Source organism: Daphnia pulicaria, chromosome 7 (genome assembly GCF_021234035.1).
Source record: "Daphnia pulicaria isolate SC F1-1A chromosome 7, SC_F0-13Bv2, whole genome shotgun sequence".
NCBI lineage: Eukaryota > Metazoa > Arthropoda > Branchiopoda > Diplostraca > Daphniidae > Daphnia > Daphnia pulicaria.
In genome coordinates, this window is record NC_060919.1 from 416,946 (window position 1) to 435,395 (window position 18,450).

Sequence of the window (18,450 nt, forward strand, 5' to 3'; positions counted from 1 at the left end):
CATTTCGTGAATGTCGTAGGGGAGGCAAAAGTTATCGAAAGCGGCCGTTAGGTTATTTTTTAAAAAAAGAAAAATAGACACAAAAACCGGTTGAATAAATCTAGGCAGGTAGACACGATAAATATGTTGGCGGCTGATGGATATATAATACGGTACGACGCCGACGCCGAAAAAGAAGAATCAGAATATTCAAAAACGCAAACCCCCCTGACAAAAAAAAAAAAAAAATCGTGAGAATAATTTTTTTCCTTCCATCACGTGAAAATATAAAATAAGAAATTCCTCAAACCGGAATTTTTAGTTTTTTCCGCGAAAAAAAAAACATTAAAATAATTCAAATTTTTATTTTTTTAAAGAAAATGATGAAAATGGGCCTACAAATAATTCGCCCTATTTGGCATCTTTATTCTTCCCGTTTTTTTCCTTTTTGTCCTTTTTCCTTTACTGGGAAAATACATTTAGAGGCGGGCCGGTGCATATCCAGGGGTCAACGACATTCCCCAACCGACTGCACACACAGCAAAGCCATCGGGAGCGTGAGCTCTCTGCCGAGAGATAAAGAAGATCTGCCTTTCAAAACATTCACAAAGAAAAAGAAAAAGGTTGGACATTTTCGACCATTCTCGGCGTACAATAATTACGGTGATAATTACATCCAGCGCCGCTCTAGACGGCCCAGCTCAACCCTAGACGGGCGCAATATAAAATACAACAAAAATTCCGCTGTCGTGTGTACATCATAATAATTCCGTCCGGCAATAGTTTTTCTTTTGACCCGCTTATCTTTATCGTACTACATACATACGGTTAGGTGCATTGGGCTTTGTATTATTCGTAGAAACAAAAAAATGGGATTGGCGCCCAGTAGTCGGCGGCGACCTTGCCGCCCATCTCTCGGCCAGCTGAGAGACAGAGAGATAGGACGGCCAATTTAAAAAATCGGAGAAAAATAAAAAGAAATTTTGAAAAAGTTTTTTAATCCAGAAATTGCGCGCGGTGGATGTAATTCGGGGATGGAACGATGAAATCTAACCACAGACTGGAAAGAAGAACAAGTTTCTGTTATATTATCCTAATTATATGTATGTATGCATGTGTACGTATATCAAAAGTGGATTCGACTGCTTTTTTTCGTTCACTTCAATTGGAGTGGAAAAGATTTCAAATGGCGTCGTACGTCTCTAGCCCAGTTATTTTTTTAAAATTATTTTATTTTACTAGGCCAATGCGTAGAGGAAATCAAATCAAATTTATTTCGAATTTCGTGTGGCCTTGTGTAATGTCGTCACGATTTCACACGCAAATAATTTGATCGGAATTACCCGACATTGCGTCACAGCACGTCACTTCCTCTATTTATTTTCCCTCCAGCGGGTGTAAGAAAAACAAGAAAATCCCGACGGGTTGTTGAGTCACATCTTTCAACAACAAAATTTGAATTCAAAAAATTCAAAAAATCCTCTGCAGATTAGGCGGGATTATTCGAAATTTCAAAAAAACAAATTTTAATTTTTCAAATTTTCGCCCAGTCATCTTCACTAAATTTTTGTTTTCTTTTTGCATTGACGGACTGGTAGTACCACCCCCCCCCCCCCCTGAAAAAGTAAAAAAAACCGAGTCGGGCCGGTTTATCCTTTTATAGATTTTTATTTTGTTTCGGATGCGACTCTCTTTTCTTTATTTTATTTGGTTGTTCATTTTCACTCGTTAAAATCTTAAAGGAAAATTTAAAACTAAATAAATATAAAGACGACCATTTTTGAAATGATTGCCTTGTGTGTGTGTACTGTAGTATAGACGAACGGCTGGTTAACACAGACAACCTTGAACTTGGGCCTCTTGGCTCTCCTGACCCTCAAAAATGTGTCTTTTCTCCTACTAACCAACCGAAAAAGAAATTTTCTTTCCCCCCCCCCAACAACTTATTACAACAACCAATTTCTTCTATGGGAAAAAGAAAGAGAGAGCCTTTAGTTGTTGTTGAGGCCGTCAACCTTTTCGATTTTTGCCGGGTAGAATTTAAAAATCAAAAGAATAAGAAACATTCTCCGATAGATTCTTCCAGAGACACCGGGATTGATGGTTAAGGTTCTTTAGCAACAACCCTCCTCTCAAGACCATATCCGGCCAGCCCCAACAACAGCAACAACAACAACATCCCCAAAAAAAGAGCTAGCTAGCTAGAATCGAAATGTGGTGAAACAACATCTTTTTTTCTTTTTCTTTTACCTGTCGTGGAAGTTACATTGCACTATCAGCTGATTCTCCTTGTGTATAAATTTCTTTTTAGGCTCTAGAAGAAGAAGAAGAAGAAGATTCTTTCAAGGTTCTTTAGCCAAGTCCAAGGGGAGGAGCCTAGATGGCCAGGTGAGTTGGGTCTCTGGTCGGTTGCGGGGGGGTATAAAGCCGCTGGTTTGTTGGTAGGACAAGTTGTGTGTGCATCTTCCACCTTCTTCGTCTTCTTCTCTCTCTCCACTCCAGAAAATCGCCCTCAGGTGGCAGACGATAGAATAAAAAGTTTTCTTTATTTTTTCCCATCCACTCACGAAGTGCTCTGCCCAGCAAGTGCAAGGTCACAGCCGGAAGACACAGTCACAGAGAAAGAGAGAAGAAAACTTCCTTCAAAAGTTGTGAAACGACAGCGTCCAACCGCCAGTCGGTGCTCATCAGTCCAGCCGGAATCAAGTCGCCTTCCTCCACTTCTACCAGAGTCCATCGACATTTCTTTTTGTAATTTATTCTCAAACTCGACTCCGAAAAAGTTTTGAATTCCAACTTCCAAAAAGATTTAACCGCAGAGAACTCAACATGCGTTTCGCTGTAAGTACAACATTTTAATTCGCTTAAATTCGAAATTTTGGTGGGAAAATTTACAAATGTTAAAACTTAATTTTATTTCGGTGGAAAATGTTAGAATTAATTTGAGAGCGAAATGTTAGAATTATTAATATGTGTAATCTGAATGAACATCAAAAAATTGTAATTGAATCGGAATGAAATTGGCGACTTTGGGAAATTAAGTTTCGGTCAAAGACTTTGAATTGAGCTCCAATCTAACTGTTTATGCAAAACTATTTAAATTTAGAATTCTGTGCATGTGACCCTATTCAAAAAAACAAAAAAAAATGAACAGTTACGAATCGCCAAAGTTCATTGAAGATATCATTGAACCGGTTCCTCCTCCTCTTTGATTTAATTTCGGGTCCAATGGTCCATCTGTCTGTCCTTTTCAACGCCCACCTTTAAAAGGTGCGCCAGTGTGTGGACAAGACACACAAAAAGGTTTCCAGGAAAGAAAAAGAACCCAAAAGAATTGACCAGCAACAAAAGGTAGCACCTTATTTGGGCGGTTATTTGATGCGGTTTAGCAACAAAGAAAAAGAAAAAGAAAAAAGACAAACATTCCGATTGACTTGTTCACTTCATTCCCGGAAGCCATTCAAATCTATCTATCAAACCAATCAGACATTTTTTGAAAAAAATATCTGATTGAAAGATTTAGAATAGAAAATAAAAATGCGGAAGGATTTGACACGCACCAGGAGCTTCTAGAAGCGTCAAGGGAATTTTTTAAAAATATTTTGTTAATGCGCAATAAATACAAGCCACCCGCAAGAAAAAAAACGGCAAATGGTGCGGAGTCACAGTCGATTGCTCATCCGACCATTTTGATGATTTTGCCCAATAGCGTCAAGATGAGAGAGAGAGAGACTTAAGTGATGATATTAAATTTTTGAAAAGCCCCCAAGGCCGTCGTAGTTGCTTAACTCAAACAACTATCGATACAATTTCCGAGTTGACGGGCATGACGGCCTTTGCCGGGCCACTGACTATGTCGTCATTTATTAAATAAAAACGTCCAGGGCCACAGTGTCCAAACATTTTCCCGAATCAAAATTCAAACAGAAATGACTGGCGGAAAATAAAACCCTAAAATTGATCAAATTGTCAAAATTTGCATATTTGTTTTTCTTGAATAAAAAAGATTGCCGTGCTGTTGGCCACTGTCCTGGTGGTCCTGGACGCCGCCCCTTACAACAAACGTCAATATTACCCGTCCCAGTCGGGCTACTACCCCTCGTCGGCCTACTACGGAGGAGCGGCCGGTTACTCGGCTGATGACTACTACAGCCCTTACGGATCGGCTTCCGGCGGCTACTCCGGCAGCCCTTACTATTCCGGCTACAACAGGCGCCAACCCGTCAACAGTTACCGCCCGACCGGCTACCGCTACCCGGGGTCACTCGGTTACCATTCGGCCGCCTTCCCCGGAGTCTTTGGATTTCCCAGGTGGAATCCGTTCACCCGTTTCGGATCAGCTCAACCGGTAAAACAACCAAAAAATTTATTCATTTCCATTCAAATTGAGTGATTCGTTTCAGTGACGGGCGCAATGTAAAAAATGACGTTATGCGGTTAATGGGTGTGTATGTGTGGGGTTAACCAAAAAAAACCAAACGGGGCCAATGGCATTTTGGTTATTTGTCCGAGTGGAATCATTTCAATAGCCCGGGGCTCTTTACATTCTGTCAGGGTTATTTGGATATGTCAAACAACTGGAGCGCAAAAAAATGAGTAAAAAAGACAGGTGGCTGGGAATAATGGAATAATGGCCACCACCACTCGTTTCTTATCCCAGTAGACATTTCAACACATTGCCCTGCGGCACTACCACGAAAGAGCTTATCATCTTATATTATTATTCCATTTCTGCATTTCAAAATGAAATAAAAAGAAACACCCCGGCGTGTGTTTGGCAGCAATAATCGTATAAGATTGTACAATGTCCAGGGGAAGTAATTTCTTTTGTTTGTTCCTACCTTCTTTTTGTTGGGGTGGTTGATCATCATTCCGGGCGGATGGGTAGAAGCCAAATCCTCAGGGCGTTATCGCCGTCGTGGCGCCCAACGCCGGTCAAGATTTGAAGGATCATGAACCTGTCGTCCTTGTCCTGGACCACGACGACGATCTGCAACAGCACCAGGAGGAGGAATTCGATCTGACCAAGTTGGTCGGCAACTTCGTGCCCGCCACTACCAACGACGAGCAGGTCAAGGAACCCGAGCAACAGCCCGAACTCCAGGAACCGGCCAGTCAAGACGGATTCTACGGAGCCGAGGCCCAGGCCCAGTTCGAATCTGCCCAGGAGACCGAACAGGATTTCGTCCAGCCAGAGCTCAGCCCCTTGGTGGTCCCCGAAGGATTCGTCCACGATGAGAAGCCAAAGCCCATGGCCGCCGTTGAAGTTGTCCAGGAAGCCGAAATCCAGCCCGTCGCTGTCGTCGCCGACCTGGCCGCCGAACCCGCCAAAATTGAGGAGCCCGTCAAAGTTGAAGAACCGGTCCAGGTTGTTGAGGTCGCCCAAGAGGACGTCCAGGAAGTCGTCGAGCCCGTCCAGGTTGCCGTAACTGCTTTCCAGGTTGGAGAAACCGCTGCCGAACCAGTTCCAGTTGCCGAACCAGTTCCGGTCGCTGAACCCGTTCCGGTCGAGTCCGACATCGTCCAGGTTCCAGTTGTTTCTCTCGGAGCCGATCAGCCCGAGGCTGTTGTCGAATTCGTGCCCGTCGATCCAGTTTCCGATGCCAAGGTCGAGGAATCCGCCGCGGCCGTCGAGCCCGTCGCTGAGCCCGTCGCCGAGCCCGAACCGGTCGCTGCTGTCGTCGCCGATGAACAAGTCGTCGAGATGGTTCCAGTCGTCGCTCCAGTTGTCCAGGAAGAACAGGTCCCAGTTGTCGAAGATGTCGTCCAGGTCGATCCCCTGCCCGTCGTTACAGTTGAAGAGCAGAAACCACAGGAAGATGTTGTCCCATTCGTCGAGGCCGAAAAAGAAGCCGTCCAGGAAGCTGTTCCAGTCGCTGTTGAAGATGAAGCCAAGCCGTCCCAGTTGGTGGTTCCAGTCGTCGCTCCAGTCGTCCAGGAAGAACGTCCACTCGTCGCTCCAGTCGTCCAGGAAGAACGTCCACTCGTTGCTGCTGAGGAGAAACCTGCCGAAGATGTTGTTCCAGTTGTCGAGACTGAAAAGGTAGCCGTCCAGGAAGTTGTTCCAGTCGCTGTTGAAGATGAAGCCCAGCAGCAAGTCGTCGAGATGGTCCCAGTCGTCGCTCCAGTTGTCCAGGAAGAACAGGTTCCAGTTGTTGAAGATGCTGTCCAGGTCGATCCTCTGCCCGTCGTTGAAGTTGAACAGAAACCCCAGGAAGATGTTGTTCCAGTCGTAGAAGTTGAAAAAGAAGCCGTCCAGGAAGTTGTTCCAGTCGCTGTTGAAGATGAAGCCCAGCAACAAGTCGTCGAGATGGTCCCAGTCGTCGCCGAGGTCGCCCATGAAGAACAACAGGTCCCCCATGTCGAACATGTCGTCCAGGTCGATCCACTTCCAGTTGAAGCCGAACAGAAACCCCTGGAAGATGTTGTTCCAGTCGCCGAGCCTGTCCCAGCCGTCGTTGCCGATGAGGTCCAGAAACCCCAAGAAGTCGCCGCCGAGGTCCCAGTTGTTGCTGCTGACGAGGCCCAGAAGCCCCAAGAAGTCGCCGTTGAGGCCGTCCAGGAAGTCGCCCAGGAAGTTGTTCCAGCCGTCGCTGCCGATGAAGAGCAACAGAAACCAGCCGGACAACAGGAGATCTGGATTGAAGTCTCCCCGCCCGTCCAGCTCCAACCGGAAAGCGACTTTGTCCAGGTGAACGCTGGCCCAGACACTCCCATCCAGCAGAAACCGGAAGTCTGGATCCAATCCGACGTCCCGACTCCCAGCAAAGTCATCAACCAGCAAGAAACCGTTTTGGCCGTCCCAGACGCTGCTGCCGCCGCCGCCGTCCAGGCAACTCTCCTGGACAACTCCAAGGAAACCGATTCCAAGGAGGACAACTCGACCGAAAAGCCCGAGCCGCCCGTCACCGACTCTGCCGAGGACAACTCGAACGAGAAGGTCCGCGTCGAGCTGGTCCAGTCGGCTCAGCCCGTCCAGATGCCCCAGGCCGATTCTCAGATCAAAGTTCCAGTTGAGCAGCCGTTGATCTACCGCGAAGAGATTGTCGTCTCGTCCGGCAGCTTGGCCGTCGGTCACCAACAAGACGGACAGGTTTCCTTGAAGCCGGACGCCGTCATCGCCATCCCGGACCGCGTCACGGCCACTGAAGTCGAGGAACCCGCTCAAGTCGAGGCCGTCGAAACCGAGAAAGTCCAACAGCCCATCGCCGACGACTTGAAAATCGAACAGTCCGCCGTTGTTGTCGAACAGGAACAGGAGAAGGTTGCCGAACCCGCCGTCGTCGAGCAGGAGAAAGTTGCTGAACCCGTCGTTGCTGAGCAGGAAAAGGTTGCTGAACCAGTCGTTGCCACCGAAGAGGAGAAAGTTGCTGAACCCGTCGTCACCGCCGAGGAGGAGAAGGTTGCTGAACCCGCTGTCGTAGAGCAAGAGAAAATTGCCGAACCCGTCGTTGCTGAGCAGGAAAAGGTTGCTGAACCCGTCCTGATTGAACAGGACAAAGTTGCTGAAACCGTCGTTGCTGCTGAAGAAGAGAAGGTTGCCGAAACCGTCGTCGCCACCGAAGAGGAGAAAGTTGCTGAACCCGTCGTCGCCACCGAAGAGGAGAAAGTTGCTGAACCCGTCGTCGCCACCGAAGAGGAGAAAGTTGCTGAACCCGCCGTCGTAGAGCAGGAGAAGGTTGCCGAACCCGTCGTTGCAGCTGAAGAAGAGAAGGTTGCCGAACCCGTCGTCGCCGCCGAACAGGAGAAAGTTGCCGAACCCGTTGTCGCCACAGAGGAGGAGAAAGTTGCCGAACCCGACGTCGTAGAACAGGAGAAGGTTGCTGAACCCATCGTCGCCACCGAAGAGGAGAAAGTTGCTGAACCCGCCGTCGTCGAACAGGATAAAGTTGCTGAACCCGTTGTTGCTGAGCAGGAAAAGGTTGCTGAACCCGTCATCGCCGCCGAAGAGGAGAAAGTTGCCGAACCCGCCGTCGTAGAGCAGGAGAAGGTTGCTGAACCCGCCGTACCAGCAGCCGATGAGACCAAGAAGGGCACCGACTGCAAAGTCGAGTACATCCTGGTCAGCGACGCCTCGCCGGAAGCGCTGGCCGCCGCCGCCGAAGAGAAGCGCCAACAACAGCAACAACCAGAGTCCGCCGTGGTTGTCACATCCGCCGACTCCGCCGACGAGCCGAAACCCGCCTCCGCCCGTTTCGAGTCGCGAGTCAACAGCCGCACAAAGTCCAAATTCGGTTTGAGATCCCTCGGTCGCCGGATCATCAAATTTTAAAATTTTAACACAAAATTAAAAAAAGCCACGCCCCCTTTTAATCAACCCCCACCCCCTCGATAAAAAAAGTGCCTTTGATCAAAGAAAAAAAAAAATTTCATTTTTGATCCGATTAAAAAATTCGAAAAAATATTTTGGAGACCACACCCACAACACGCCATCCAGCCACGCCCCTTTTATAAAAATCTCCAAAATATTTTTTTGATCCAAGTGTCTCGATGATGATTTTCCATTGATGATTGATTTAATTTTTTATTTAAACTTTCAGCAAATTCGTTTTCCCTCTAAAAGTTATTTTTTAAAAATCGAATTTAAACTTTTTGATCGGTTTTTTACCCATGTTTCACGCTCACGAACACAAAATCAGCGAAAAATTTTTCTTTTTTTTGGGACGGGATTTTTAAAGAAAAACTAAAAAAACAAAAAATCCCCAGTCGAAAGTTCGCGCGCCCACAGCGTGAAAAGAGACGAAAAAACAAAATTTGTCGGTGATTGGTTATTTAAAAAAACAAAACAAACAAGCGCATTCTCTCCAGCACACCATTTCTGGCGTTCTTAATTATTATTATTATTATTTAAAAGTTTCTAAAAATTTCTTTTTTTCTTCCTTTACAAAATGTTCCATTGCGTGTGTGTTTTTGAGAATTGCAACCCCGCCTCCCGTTTTTTTCTCCACCTTATCGCCCCTCCCCCAACCCCTCATGTTAACATGTCGTTCGATTTTCACTAATCGTTAATTATTATAATACACACTGTGTTCCGGATTCATAAAAATTTCTAAACAATTTTAATTTTTAAAAAACAAAAAAGCTAACGGAGAGTTGAACGAAAAATGATTCGACGGATGATGATTGTATATGAAAAATGAACACCAATAAGTATATCATTATAATTTATGTACACACGGCGAAATTCGGGCTATAGGGAGCGACAGACGCAAGAGGACTGTGAAAAATGAATGAAAATAATTATTTTGCTATATATATAATGTTCATTCATTGAATAGAAATTAGAAATGATATTCAAACGAGCTGCTTTTCTAGGAGACAAGAAGGAGATTGAAAACGAAATTATTTAAAAAAAAAGAAAAGAAAAAACACACACCCATGTTTTTTTTTAAATCACCGTTTCCTTTCGGGCATTATTTCACTGGTGATTGGGCGGCCAGACCGTCCGACGACATGGCGGCTGATGGAATTATTCCAGAAAAAAAAAAATTAAAAATAAAAATAAAAATAAAATCCATGAAAGAAGCGAAAACAGGCGGTTATGAGAAAAAATCCAGAGTTGACATTTTCGTTGTTTGTGTTTTGTTTTGTTTTTTTAGACACCCCACCCTTGGATCGTTCCTGGAACAGAAAGAAGTTGACGGTTACGGTTAGTCGAGTCTATAGCGTGCGTGTGTGTCATTTTTCTAAGCTTTTTTTGAAATAAAAATTTGAAAAAAGAAGCGGCAATTTCAAAAAATTCTAACGAAAAGGCGGGAAAAAATGTTTGAAAAACGAATTTCCAATCAAGCCAAAATGAGGTGAGGTTTGGTATTTACGCGGACGGTGACGGACGTGGATGTGAATGTTTCCCGGCCTGCGACTGTACGGTATAAAGCTGCGGACGGCCATCACCCCTGCTGGGAATAGAGAAAGCCACAACCACCACACCCGGAAAAAGAGGACAAGAAATTGGTAGAATAAGCAAAAGGTCAGACAAAGCCAATAAAAGCACAACAACAACAACCTGGCCAGCTCCAGCTGCGTCCATTCGAGTAAGCAACCCACCACGTTATTATCAACACCAATATGACTACAAGTAGAATTATGAGTATCGCCCAGGACGGGCAGTAGGTCACCTTGTTGGGTCGAAGAGGTCACGATGGGCGACGACGAAGGAGAAGACGAGTGGCCCGGCTGGCCGGGAGGCGGCCGAGGCGAATCGCACTCCTCGCACTTGCTCAGCGCCGGGTGGTTCTGGAAGGTGCAACGGCTGCAGTTCCAGCCGTCCGACTCGTCGTCCTCCTCCGTCACGGTGGCAACCAGCGGAGGCGGAGTCCCGTTGTGGAAAGTTGGAGTGCCGGCCGAGTGAGGAGTAGACGGAGTCGAAGGCGGATTCCGGATGTTGGTGTCGCTCTGCCGATTGAACAGCTCTTGGCACATCCGCTGGCACTCCTGTTCCAAATTGCGGACTTCGCCTTTGAGATGTTCCAAATCAACAACCTGGAAATCATTTTGAATCAAAGAAAATCAGAAAGGATTCATTTTAAATCGATAAAATTCATTTTACTGCTTGTTGGCGCTGGATTGGATGCGGGAAATGAGGAAACCGGACAGCAGGTGGTAGCTGCTGCGGTTGCTGGATCGGTTCTCTTCGGGGTAGATTATTGGTGTCCAGAAGCTGTTTCTCTTTGGTCAATTCTTCTTGAAGGCGTTCGACTTTCTGGCTCAGCGAGGTCAACCGTTGGCGATCCTCGGCCAGGGATCGACGCAAAGACTCCCGCCGTTCGCATTGCTCCCGGATGTGCTCCGCCTGGTCCGGTAAACTAACCGAAGACATCGAAGGCTGCTGTTGGCTATGCAGACAGTTTATGCTGCCGGAATTCGGGGCCGGTCCCACACCGTAGTGCCATGGGGAGAGTATGTTTGACCGCTGGACGGCCGAAACTGTTCCTCCTGTTATTTCGTCGAGTCAATCAAATGGGGCAAGAAAAGGGGGGGTTTAAAATATAGAATACAATCAATTTGAATTTTGGTGACTACGTCAGAGAGGAAATGGATCAATACCTTGAGGACTGATTGTGATTTTCAGTTGAGAGTGCAACCCTCGGTGGTGGTCCGTCGAGGCCGACGAGTAGGTGACGTAAGGAACAGTGTCGGGTTGCAGGATAACGTTGACTGACGTGGACGATCTCGGCTGATCGCAAAAGACCTGGACTTGGGACGAGGCCCCTCGTCCACCAGTGAGGTCTGGAGGCGGCAGAGACAAGTCGATATCGGGTCGGTAGAGTGGGGACGTGTAGATCGGTGGACTAGGACCGGTAGAGGCAGCTGCACCCACTGGGGGAGTGACTGGCAGTGGCGGAGGAACTTTGGTTGGTGTCAAGCAGTCAACGAGGGGTTTGTGTCCACCATCAAGTGGTGAATTCCCTGCCGACAGGCTTTTGGGGGGACCCTGAGGCATTTTCTTGACGAGGGGAAACCGTCCATACTTGGGGGCTTCTTTCTGCAGCAGGGCCTCTGCAGCTCGTCTGTTGTAACCAGCCTGCACAAAACCACACGGGTGAACTCGGGTGAAAAATATTACACTTCCTAATGTTACCTTTCTGATGCAGTCATTGACAACTGCGTCAGGTACTTCGGGGAAACCTTGTTTCACCTGGTAGAAAAGTTGTTTGAGAGCAAATTGTGTAAGCTCAGTGTGGTCCATCATTGGCCGAGATCCATTCAATCTGAACAAACAAATGATAATGAGCATATTGCTACACATGGAAACAATTGTTTTAAAGGACAAAGTAGCCTACCTGCGAGGACACTAATGTCTAGCATCGTTAACGTTCGAAGCGTAGGTGGGAATAAACAATAGTAGACGAACGTAAAACTTACAAGGGTTCATCGACTTATTGAACCATAACCAATTTCAACGCAATTAGTTAATTGGTGGCGAACAATTTAGCTTGGGGGATAAAACGTATAAAAGGCTTAAATTCCTCAAGAGAGACCGTTCAGAGTTGGGGAACGGGTCTTCTCAAATTCCCATAAAACTCACGTCAGTGTTTATTTCAGGATCGCCAATATCTCCTACCATTACGGCCATGTTTTGGTCAAACGACAACACTGTGTAATTTTAAGCAAAATAATTTATTAACATGTTACTCAATATGAATACATTTTTAATTGCCTTTAATAATTTAAAATTAAAAATGTGAAGTAAATTACACGATAAGAACGTTATTAATCATGTTATTTATTTTTACATCGGCAGCATTGTTGGTTTCTAGGCAGCGTGTTTGCTTACTTTGCTTACGTCGTCGGCTGTTCGAAATCGTTATTGTCCGAATTTGGCCAGAAGATTCTGGAATTTTTAACACGTGAAACTACTTTTAATTCAAATAAAATAATGGCTGATAAATCAGAAGCGTTTGATGGCATTTTGCTGTCCATTGCAACTCAACATGAAGGCGGTGTTCAGGATGTAAGTTTGCAATTTTGTCAATGTCTAGTTTGTTTTGATTAAATATTACATTTTATTTCGATGACACTTGCAGTTGTTGGACACATTCTTCAGCTTCCTGTGTCGGAAAACAGATTTTTACACTGGTGCAGGAATTCAAGCAGCTGAAAAGGTAACAACGACCAACATTTCACGTAGCACTAGGCCAAAATATATTTTTCGTGAGGAACAAATCATGAGAAAACTGACAGAATTCAAGAAAAAACATGTCACACAAGTTTATGAGTAGAGGGAGAAAACGAGGAGCGAATAAATATTAATAGAATGATTATATTGTGACATAGTGTGATTTGGTCTCTTGCGAAAAGCTTGTGTGTTTTTGTTTTCTTTGTACGATGAACTAACCGCTTTCCTTGTTGCTTCTTCAGTTGCTGATGGAAAAGTTCAACAAATACAAGATCAAAGCCGACCAGGAAACAGCCAAGAAAAAGGCCGAGATCGAGGAGCGTGAAAGGAAGATCAAAGAACGCCGGGAAAAGGAGTTGAAACAACAACTGGAGGAGCAGCAAAAGAAAGAAGCTGCCGAACCGAAAATCAAAGAACTGACGGATGAAGAAGCTGCCGAGATGGTGGAGCAGCAAAAGAAGAAGCAAGAGGAATCGTCTAACGAAGTAGCCAAAGTATCCTCCAAGGAAGTCGACAGCACCAGCAAAAAGGACGAAGAGGAGGATCCACAGGATGCTGGCAAGCTCAAACCCAATGCCGGCAATGGATGTGATCTGCCAAACTACCGATGGACTCAAACCCTCTCAGACATTGAGGTAAGTCTTAAACTTGGCTGCCGTTCATGTAAACTATAACGAGAAGGGGAAAAATTATTTTAAAACTCTGACCAGTAAGGATTAAATTAACACTTTACCTTCCATGTAGACAATCATTCCTACCAAGGCCAAGAGTGCCAAAGTGCAAAATGTCATGGACAATTGGCAAGTGGTGGGTGTCGTTCTGTGAGTGCGGACAATAACGCCCGACTCTCCCAGTAAGGTGAATCTCGTCGGGGTGTCGCATCGGTCGTAACCGAAACTCCCCGTGACGGACATGGTCAGCTCGTTGCTGCTGGACGTTGACGAAGGCGGTGTGGGTGGCAGGCTCATGCTGTTGTGCACGCTACTCTCTTCCTCTGGCACCTGAATGACGGTGAGAACAGGCCGTGGGATGTGAAGCGTTCCCTGTAGTTTCAATGTCAGGAAAAAATAAGTTACCAGGAATTTTTCTGAAATGAAGACGAAGGACAGGCGCCGTCGTTTCGTTGATCCCCCACAATGATAGACACAGCCAAAGGTTCAAGGTTGTTGTTTTTGTTGTATCGCAAACAGGCAAACACAGAATTAACCTTATGATACGAAGGGAAAACCAGATAGAAGAAGAGAGTTTTTGTTTCTAAAAAAAAAACTAAAAATCTATTGTAAAGTATTTTGTATTTATGTGGGCCCCTCGGGGCGAGTCTATGTACTACCTAGCTCTCTACAATCCTCCTAGCTGTGTGTGTGTAGGGTGTGCGTCTCCGTACCAGCCGACTGGTTTTTATTTGACGCGCCAAACAGGATAGCAACTGGTCTGTGGAATTCCGGATCTCACGAAAGAAAAAAGAAAAGAACTTTATTTTTCTTTTGTGTTGCACGGAAATTCCCCTTTCCCGGTACCTTTCTTTATGATACACCAGTCGGACAAAATTCCTCGTTTTGTTTGATTGTTGTACGTCGTGATGACGGCCATCTGTCCTTTTCTCAGAGGACACTTGCAGAAGGTCAAAAGTGCGCAAAATAAAACTCTAAAAGGTTCCCAAAAGTAACTGAACTTTTTTTCTGTCATGTGTGTTTGCCACATGTTTTTACTTTCGTTGGTTTCGTTCCCAACAACCTTCCCACTCCTGCCTTGGTTTTTTGGAAAAAATACTACTACACTATTCTCTTTCCCCTCCGAAAAGGGCAGAAGATAACGGGTCCGAATTCGGTGGTTAAACAACGTAGGCAGAGGGTTTTCCGTCTATACTTACTACACCAGCAGCAGCTAAGAGGAACTGGTTTTCTTTATCGCGGACAGAGTCAAGGTTAAGGGTGAGGTCGTTTACCTCTTCCATTTCCCACCTTTGTATAATGGCATCACGGGACTTCATGACATGTGTGTTGACAACGCAGGCAACAGAGAGAGAGAGAGACTAGTAATAGCTTAGTCGTTGGGTATTAGTAGCTATAACCAGAACGTTAACCCCGGCAATCTTCTCCGACCTTGACATTCCGTCAATTTCAACCATATCGAATTTCTCTTGGAAATCTAATTGAGAATCAACGTACCTGATTTGATTTGAAAAGGTGGGAATTGTTAAAAATTCAACTGAGACTGACCTGCTCCTGGTAGTGGTACTGGTGAACTTGGGGGATTTGCGGGAAGAATTTCCTTGTTTGACTCCAATTCCCGTTGAACGTCATTTTTCACTCGAATTTCCTGGTTGTGTTGGCCGTGTGTTATTCGACTTTGGCGGAAAAAAGGCGACTGGAAAGGTGGACTCTCTCGGCATAACTGATCCACGACCTCTCCTTCCAAACGGACCAAACCCCCCTCTCTTCTTTGCTCTGCTCCTCCTCCTTCTTCTTCCACTCTTGCTTTTTACTTCTCTTATATTCCCCCTTCGCCACACCATGGCTGGCCACCAGTCCCTCCCAACAGGTACAACACCCTATACACAGTAATCTTCTAAAACTGTCTGCAGCGCCTAAGGGGGGTCATTGAAGAGTTGATTAAGTTCAACCAAAAAAATGATTCAACCTTTTTTTCTTTTTTGATTTTGTTGTTGTTGTACAGGTGCGGATCCCGTTGCCCAAGGCCGGACTTCGTTCCCGCGACTTGACGGTCGACATCCAGAAGAATCATCTCAAGGCCGGCATCAAGAACCAACTGCCGGCCGTCGTCGACGATCGACTCTTGCACGACGTCAAAATTGAGGAATCAACTTGGCTGATTGAAGACAAGCTCACGTTGCTCATCACGCTGGAGAAGGTGAACAAGATGGAGTGGTGGAGCCGGCTGGTCTTGTCCGATCCGGAGATCAACACCAAAAAGATCAATCCCGAACCGTCGAAGCTGTCGGACCTGGACGGAGAGACGCGGGGGCTCGTCGAGAAGATGATGTACGACCAGCGTCAGAAGGAAATGGGACTGCCGACATCCGAAGAACAAAAGAAACAAGATATGATGAAAAAGTGGGTCTTTTAATAATCATAATAATAATCATAGTTGTGTTATATTCTAAACCAAATTATTTTCGTCACAGGTTCATGGAACAACACCCCGAAATGGATTTCAGCAAGTGCAAGTTTTCCTGAGCGATATCAAGAATTGTTTTACGAGTTCTTAAAAAAACAAATTTCCATTTCTACACAACAAAGAATTGCTAATTAATTTCCCTTCTTATTTCTTCCAAGAATACAATTCGAAACCAATTTTTTTGTTTGTTCACCACGTGTGTATGTTTTTATTTGATGAGTGCCCGACAGGCGTTGTTGCATATGAATAACCAGAATACAATGCTGAGGGCTCCTTCGATCCCGGTTGGGTAGCTGAGCAAGAGATTCAAAGGCCAGAACCAGTCGGGGAGTCCAGTCAGAACTGGTTCGTAGCGTTGAGTGACAGCCAGGTAGACTAGGACGGCACCCTGTCAGATATGGTAAAAGGAAGAATTCAGGAGGGGTTGAGTAACCAAAGTTCAATGACATTTGAGTTGAAAAAGAAGAAAAAACATATCACATTACATTGACAACTTGGATGGCTTTGGTTAGTTTCCATCGGACAGACTCCCTGCCGTCCATCCTCGACTGTCCAAGCGATTGAATCTGTTCGTCTAGTTTGTTCATTTTCCGCTGAATTCGGGCGTAACGTGCGAATTCGTCCACGGCTGAGATGCCAGTCAGCTCTTTCCTGAGTCCACTGAATTCTTCACGAATCCTCTTTTCCTCATCACTAACCTTGAATACAAAGTGTGTTCCCTATAAAAAAGAAAGAAAATATCGTGTGATCAACAGTCGAGTCAAGTGTCATCAGTCACACTACTTTTTGCACAACAACCACTTTTATCTTGATTAGAGCACACTTTGAGACCTCAATTTTAATTCAACAGTCTGACATTGTTTTTAGTCGGTATTGTCAAGTTTCTAAACTTTCACAAGCCAGGTTTATTTATTCAGAGATTTTTATCTGAATAGAAGTACTATATTACCTACATTAAAACAAATGATAAGGTTAAAGCTTAAAGGACACATTTCCAATATTGAACTCGAATATTGATTTTCTAGCAGCAAGTTTTCTAACTTCCAAACTATTTTACTCTAACTGAATATTGAATTTAGAATCGAGTATCACAGAGACGAGAAATTGTACTTACCCATTTCACAATACTTGGTAACAGTGATCCAATCAAAATAAATACAGCAATCATCCAAAAAGTAAACATCTTTGAAAAAACAAACTCGAGATGCCGAAAAGGAAAAACGTCAATTTAACGTCGTCTGCTACACATCGATTATTTTTGTTAATCGATTTTTCACCGGGAAAATTCAAAATTAAATGAAATTAAACGAGAATTATACTTAATATGGTGTGATTTTAACAGCAGTGTAATCATTTGCGATAGTGCAATACTATAACTAAGTTATTTAGCTTGGAAAAGATTCGACCCATGGTAGGTTCTTCCGTGGTGGGAGTCACACTTACCAAACCATACACAAATACAATAATGCTTGCACAGTCACGAACCTGAATTGACGCGTACCTCTTCCTACTCTTAAACTAGCTATTATAGTCGAACTGTTACTGCTCAAACCAACCATGAATTCTTTCGGAATACGCACACAGAAGGAACTCAAATAACTATTATAAATCTTTTACCATTCAAACGAAGAATTTACCACGCAACCTCACGCAGTAAATCTGTTTTCCTCTATCGTTTATTTCCACTGTACTTCAAATGTATTAGTCACTATATTTATTTTTTTACTTACCTGTGAAGCCGTCCAACTCATAAAATTATTCCCACTACGTCGGGTCTTCCCTACAGGTAAAAACAGCTTCCGCCACCAGAAGCGATCCTGTGGCAATTGGTGGAACTATAAACTTTTGTTTATACTGTTTTGTTTTAATTTGATAAAATTTGTTTGTTACTTTCATTACATTTTTTCCCTCAAAATTTGATTGCGCAATTTTCGGTAATCTTTTTCCCTTTCGTCTTCTTTACTTTTCAGGGTATCATTTTGAAATTCTAGCAGAGTGGCGCAATCTTCTTCCCTTTTTCGACACATTAGTGTTATAGCTCTTCTTCAAGAAGTATAGAACCTTCGTAATAATTCGTTTCGTACCATCCGCGTGTGTATCTCTTTTCCAACATCATCCCAGACTGTGAGAGAATCACATCTGGTCGAACAATAAGAAATTCTTTTCCCTTATTTTATTAAGTGCATTGCACCGGCGAGTGCACAACCGTGTTGCGACATATCTCGACGACGGACGGGCGACGTGAACGGTTTCTTTCACGAATTGATTGGAAACTGGCCAGCCAAATCTCGGAACTATTCAACTGCTGTGACGGGAATGACAATGAGTTCGATTCTCTCTCTCTAGAAATAATCATTTATTTCTTATAACCTGTATAGTACTCCTTATTGATTTCAAATCTATTCGTCGAGTCGCCGAGTGGTTGAGCAACCAACAAAGTTCATTGACCCATCACGGCGGCAGCTTTATCGTGCGATCGTTCTTCAAAATTCTACCATGGGCATACGAATCTCATCTGAATCGACGGAGAATATAGAAATATCGGCCGATTGTCGTAAATTTTCCAAGGAATTGGAAAATTTGGTGGGAGCTGTTCTCCCAGAATTCTATACAGATGTGATGGCCCTGAGAGAGGGAAGCCGTTCGGGAGCCGCGTGAAAGCCTTCTCTATTATTCAAACAATCCGTCTGTTATTACCCAAATGTATATATACT

General features: G+C 44.6%; 5 protein-coding genes across 24 annotated transcripts; 2 read left to right on the forward strand and 3 right to left on the reverse strand.

Moving 5' to 3' along the window:
* The first annotated feature begins 2,422 nt into the window (after positions 1–2,422).
* LOC124348647 (calphotin-like) lies at positions 2,423–9,025 on the forward strand. Of its 15 annotated transcripts, none has more exons than XM_046798884.1 (4): positions 2,423–2,820; positions 3,986–4,327; positions 4,868–7,828; positions 7,898–9,025. In XM_046798884.1, the coding sequence occupies exons 1-4, from the start codon at positions 2,809–2,811 to the stop codon at positions 8,249–8,251; spliced, it is 3,669 nt and encodes a 1,222-aa protein (XP_046654840.1). In that variant the 5' UTR covers positions 2,423–2,808; the 3' UTR covers positions 8,252–9,025. The 15 variants fall into 15 exon arrangements, with proteins under 15 accessions (XP_046654840.1, XP_046654839.1, XP_046654846.1 ...); XM_046798883.1 differs by having other exon boundaries at positions 4,868–7,657; positions 7,694–9,025; XM_046798890.1 differs by having other exon boundaries at positions 4,868–7,657; positions 7,901–9,025.
* LOC124348649 (TGF-beta-activated kinase 1 and MAP3K7-binding protein 2-like) lies at positions 8,860–12,056 on the reverse strand. Of its 6 annotated transcripts, none has more exons than XM_046798901.1 (7): positions 11,763–12,056; positions 11,561–11,690; positions 11,026–11,503; positions 10,529–10,914; positions 10,098–10,461; positions 9,798–9,875; positions 8,860–9,600 (listed from the first exon to the last, which is right to left on the reverse strand). In XM_046798901.1, the coding sequence occupies exons 2-7, from the start codon at positions 11,669–11,671 to the stop codon at positions 9,575–9,577; spliced, it is 1,443 nt and encodes a 480-aa protein (XP_046654857.1). In that variant the 5' UTR covers positions 11,672–11,690; positions 11,763–12,056; the 3' UTR covers positions 8,860–9,574. The 6 variants fall into 6 exon arrangements, with proteins under 6 accessions (XP_046654857.1, XP_046654856.1, XP_046654859.1 ...); XM_046798900.1 differs by having other exon boundaries at positions 9,798–9,878; XM_046798903.1 differs by lacking the exon at positions 9,798–9,875 and having other exon boundaries at positions 8,860–9,439.
* Positions 12,057–12,248: 192 nt separating this feature from the next.
* LOC124351163 (nuclear migration protein nudC-like) lies at positions 12,249–15,912 on the forward strand. Its single transcript, XM_046801923.1, has 5 exons — positions 12,249–12,433; positions 12,507–12,584; positions 12,841–13,233; positions 15,275–15,672; positions 15,744–15,912. The coding sequence occupies exons 1-5, from the start codon at positions 12,359–12,361 to the stop codon at positions 15,793–15,795; spliced, it is 996 nt and encodes a 331-aa protein (XP_046657879.1). The 5' UTR covers positions 12,249–12,358; the 3' UTR covers positions 15,796–15,912.
* Positions 13,127–15,070, reverse strand: LOC124351166. The gene is made up of 3 exons (XM_046801925.1): positions 14,818–15,070; positions 13,332–13,641; positions 13,127–13,266 (listed from the first exon to the last, which is right to left on the reverse strand). Exons 1-3 carry the CDS (start codon positions 14,899–14,901, stop codon positions 13,241–13,243), a joined length of 420 nt encoding a protein of 139 aa, XP_046657881.1. The 5' UTR covers positions 14,902–15,070; the 3' UTR covers positions 13,127–13,240.
* On the reverse strand, positions 15,837–16,994 carry LOC124351164 (guided entry of tail-anchored proteins factor 1-like). Its single transcript, XM_046801924.1, has 3 exons — positions 16,851–16,994; positions 16,222–16,455; positions 15,837–16,124 (listed from the first exon to the last, which is right to left on the reverse strand). Exons 1-3 carry the CDS (start codon positions 16,917–16,919, stop codon positions 15,945–15,947), a joined length of 483 nt encoding a protein of 160 aa, XP_046657880.1. The 5' UTR covers positions 16,920–16,994; the 3' UTR covers positions 15,837–15,944.
* Between the last annotated feature and the right edge of the window lie 1,456 nt (positions 16,995–18,450).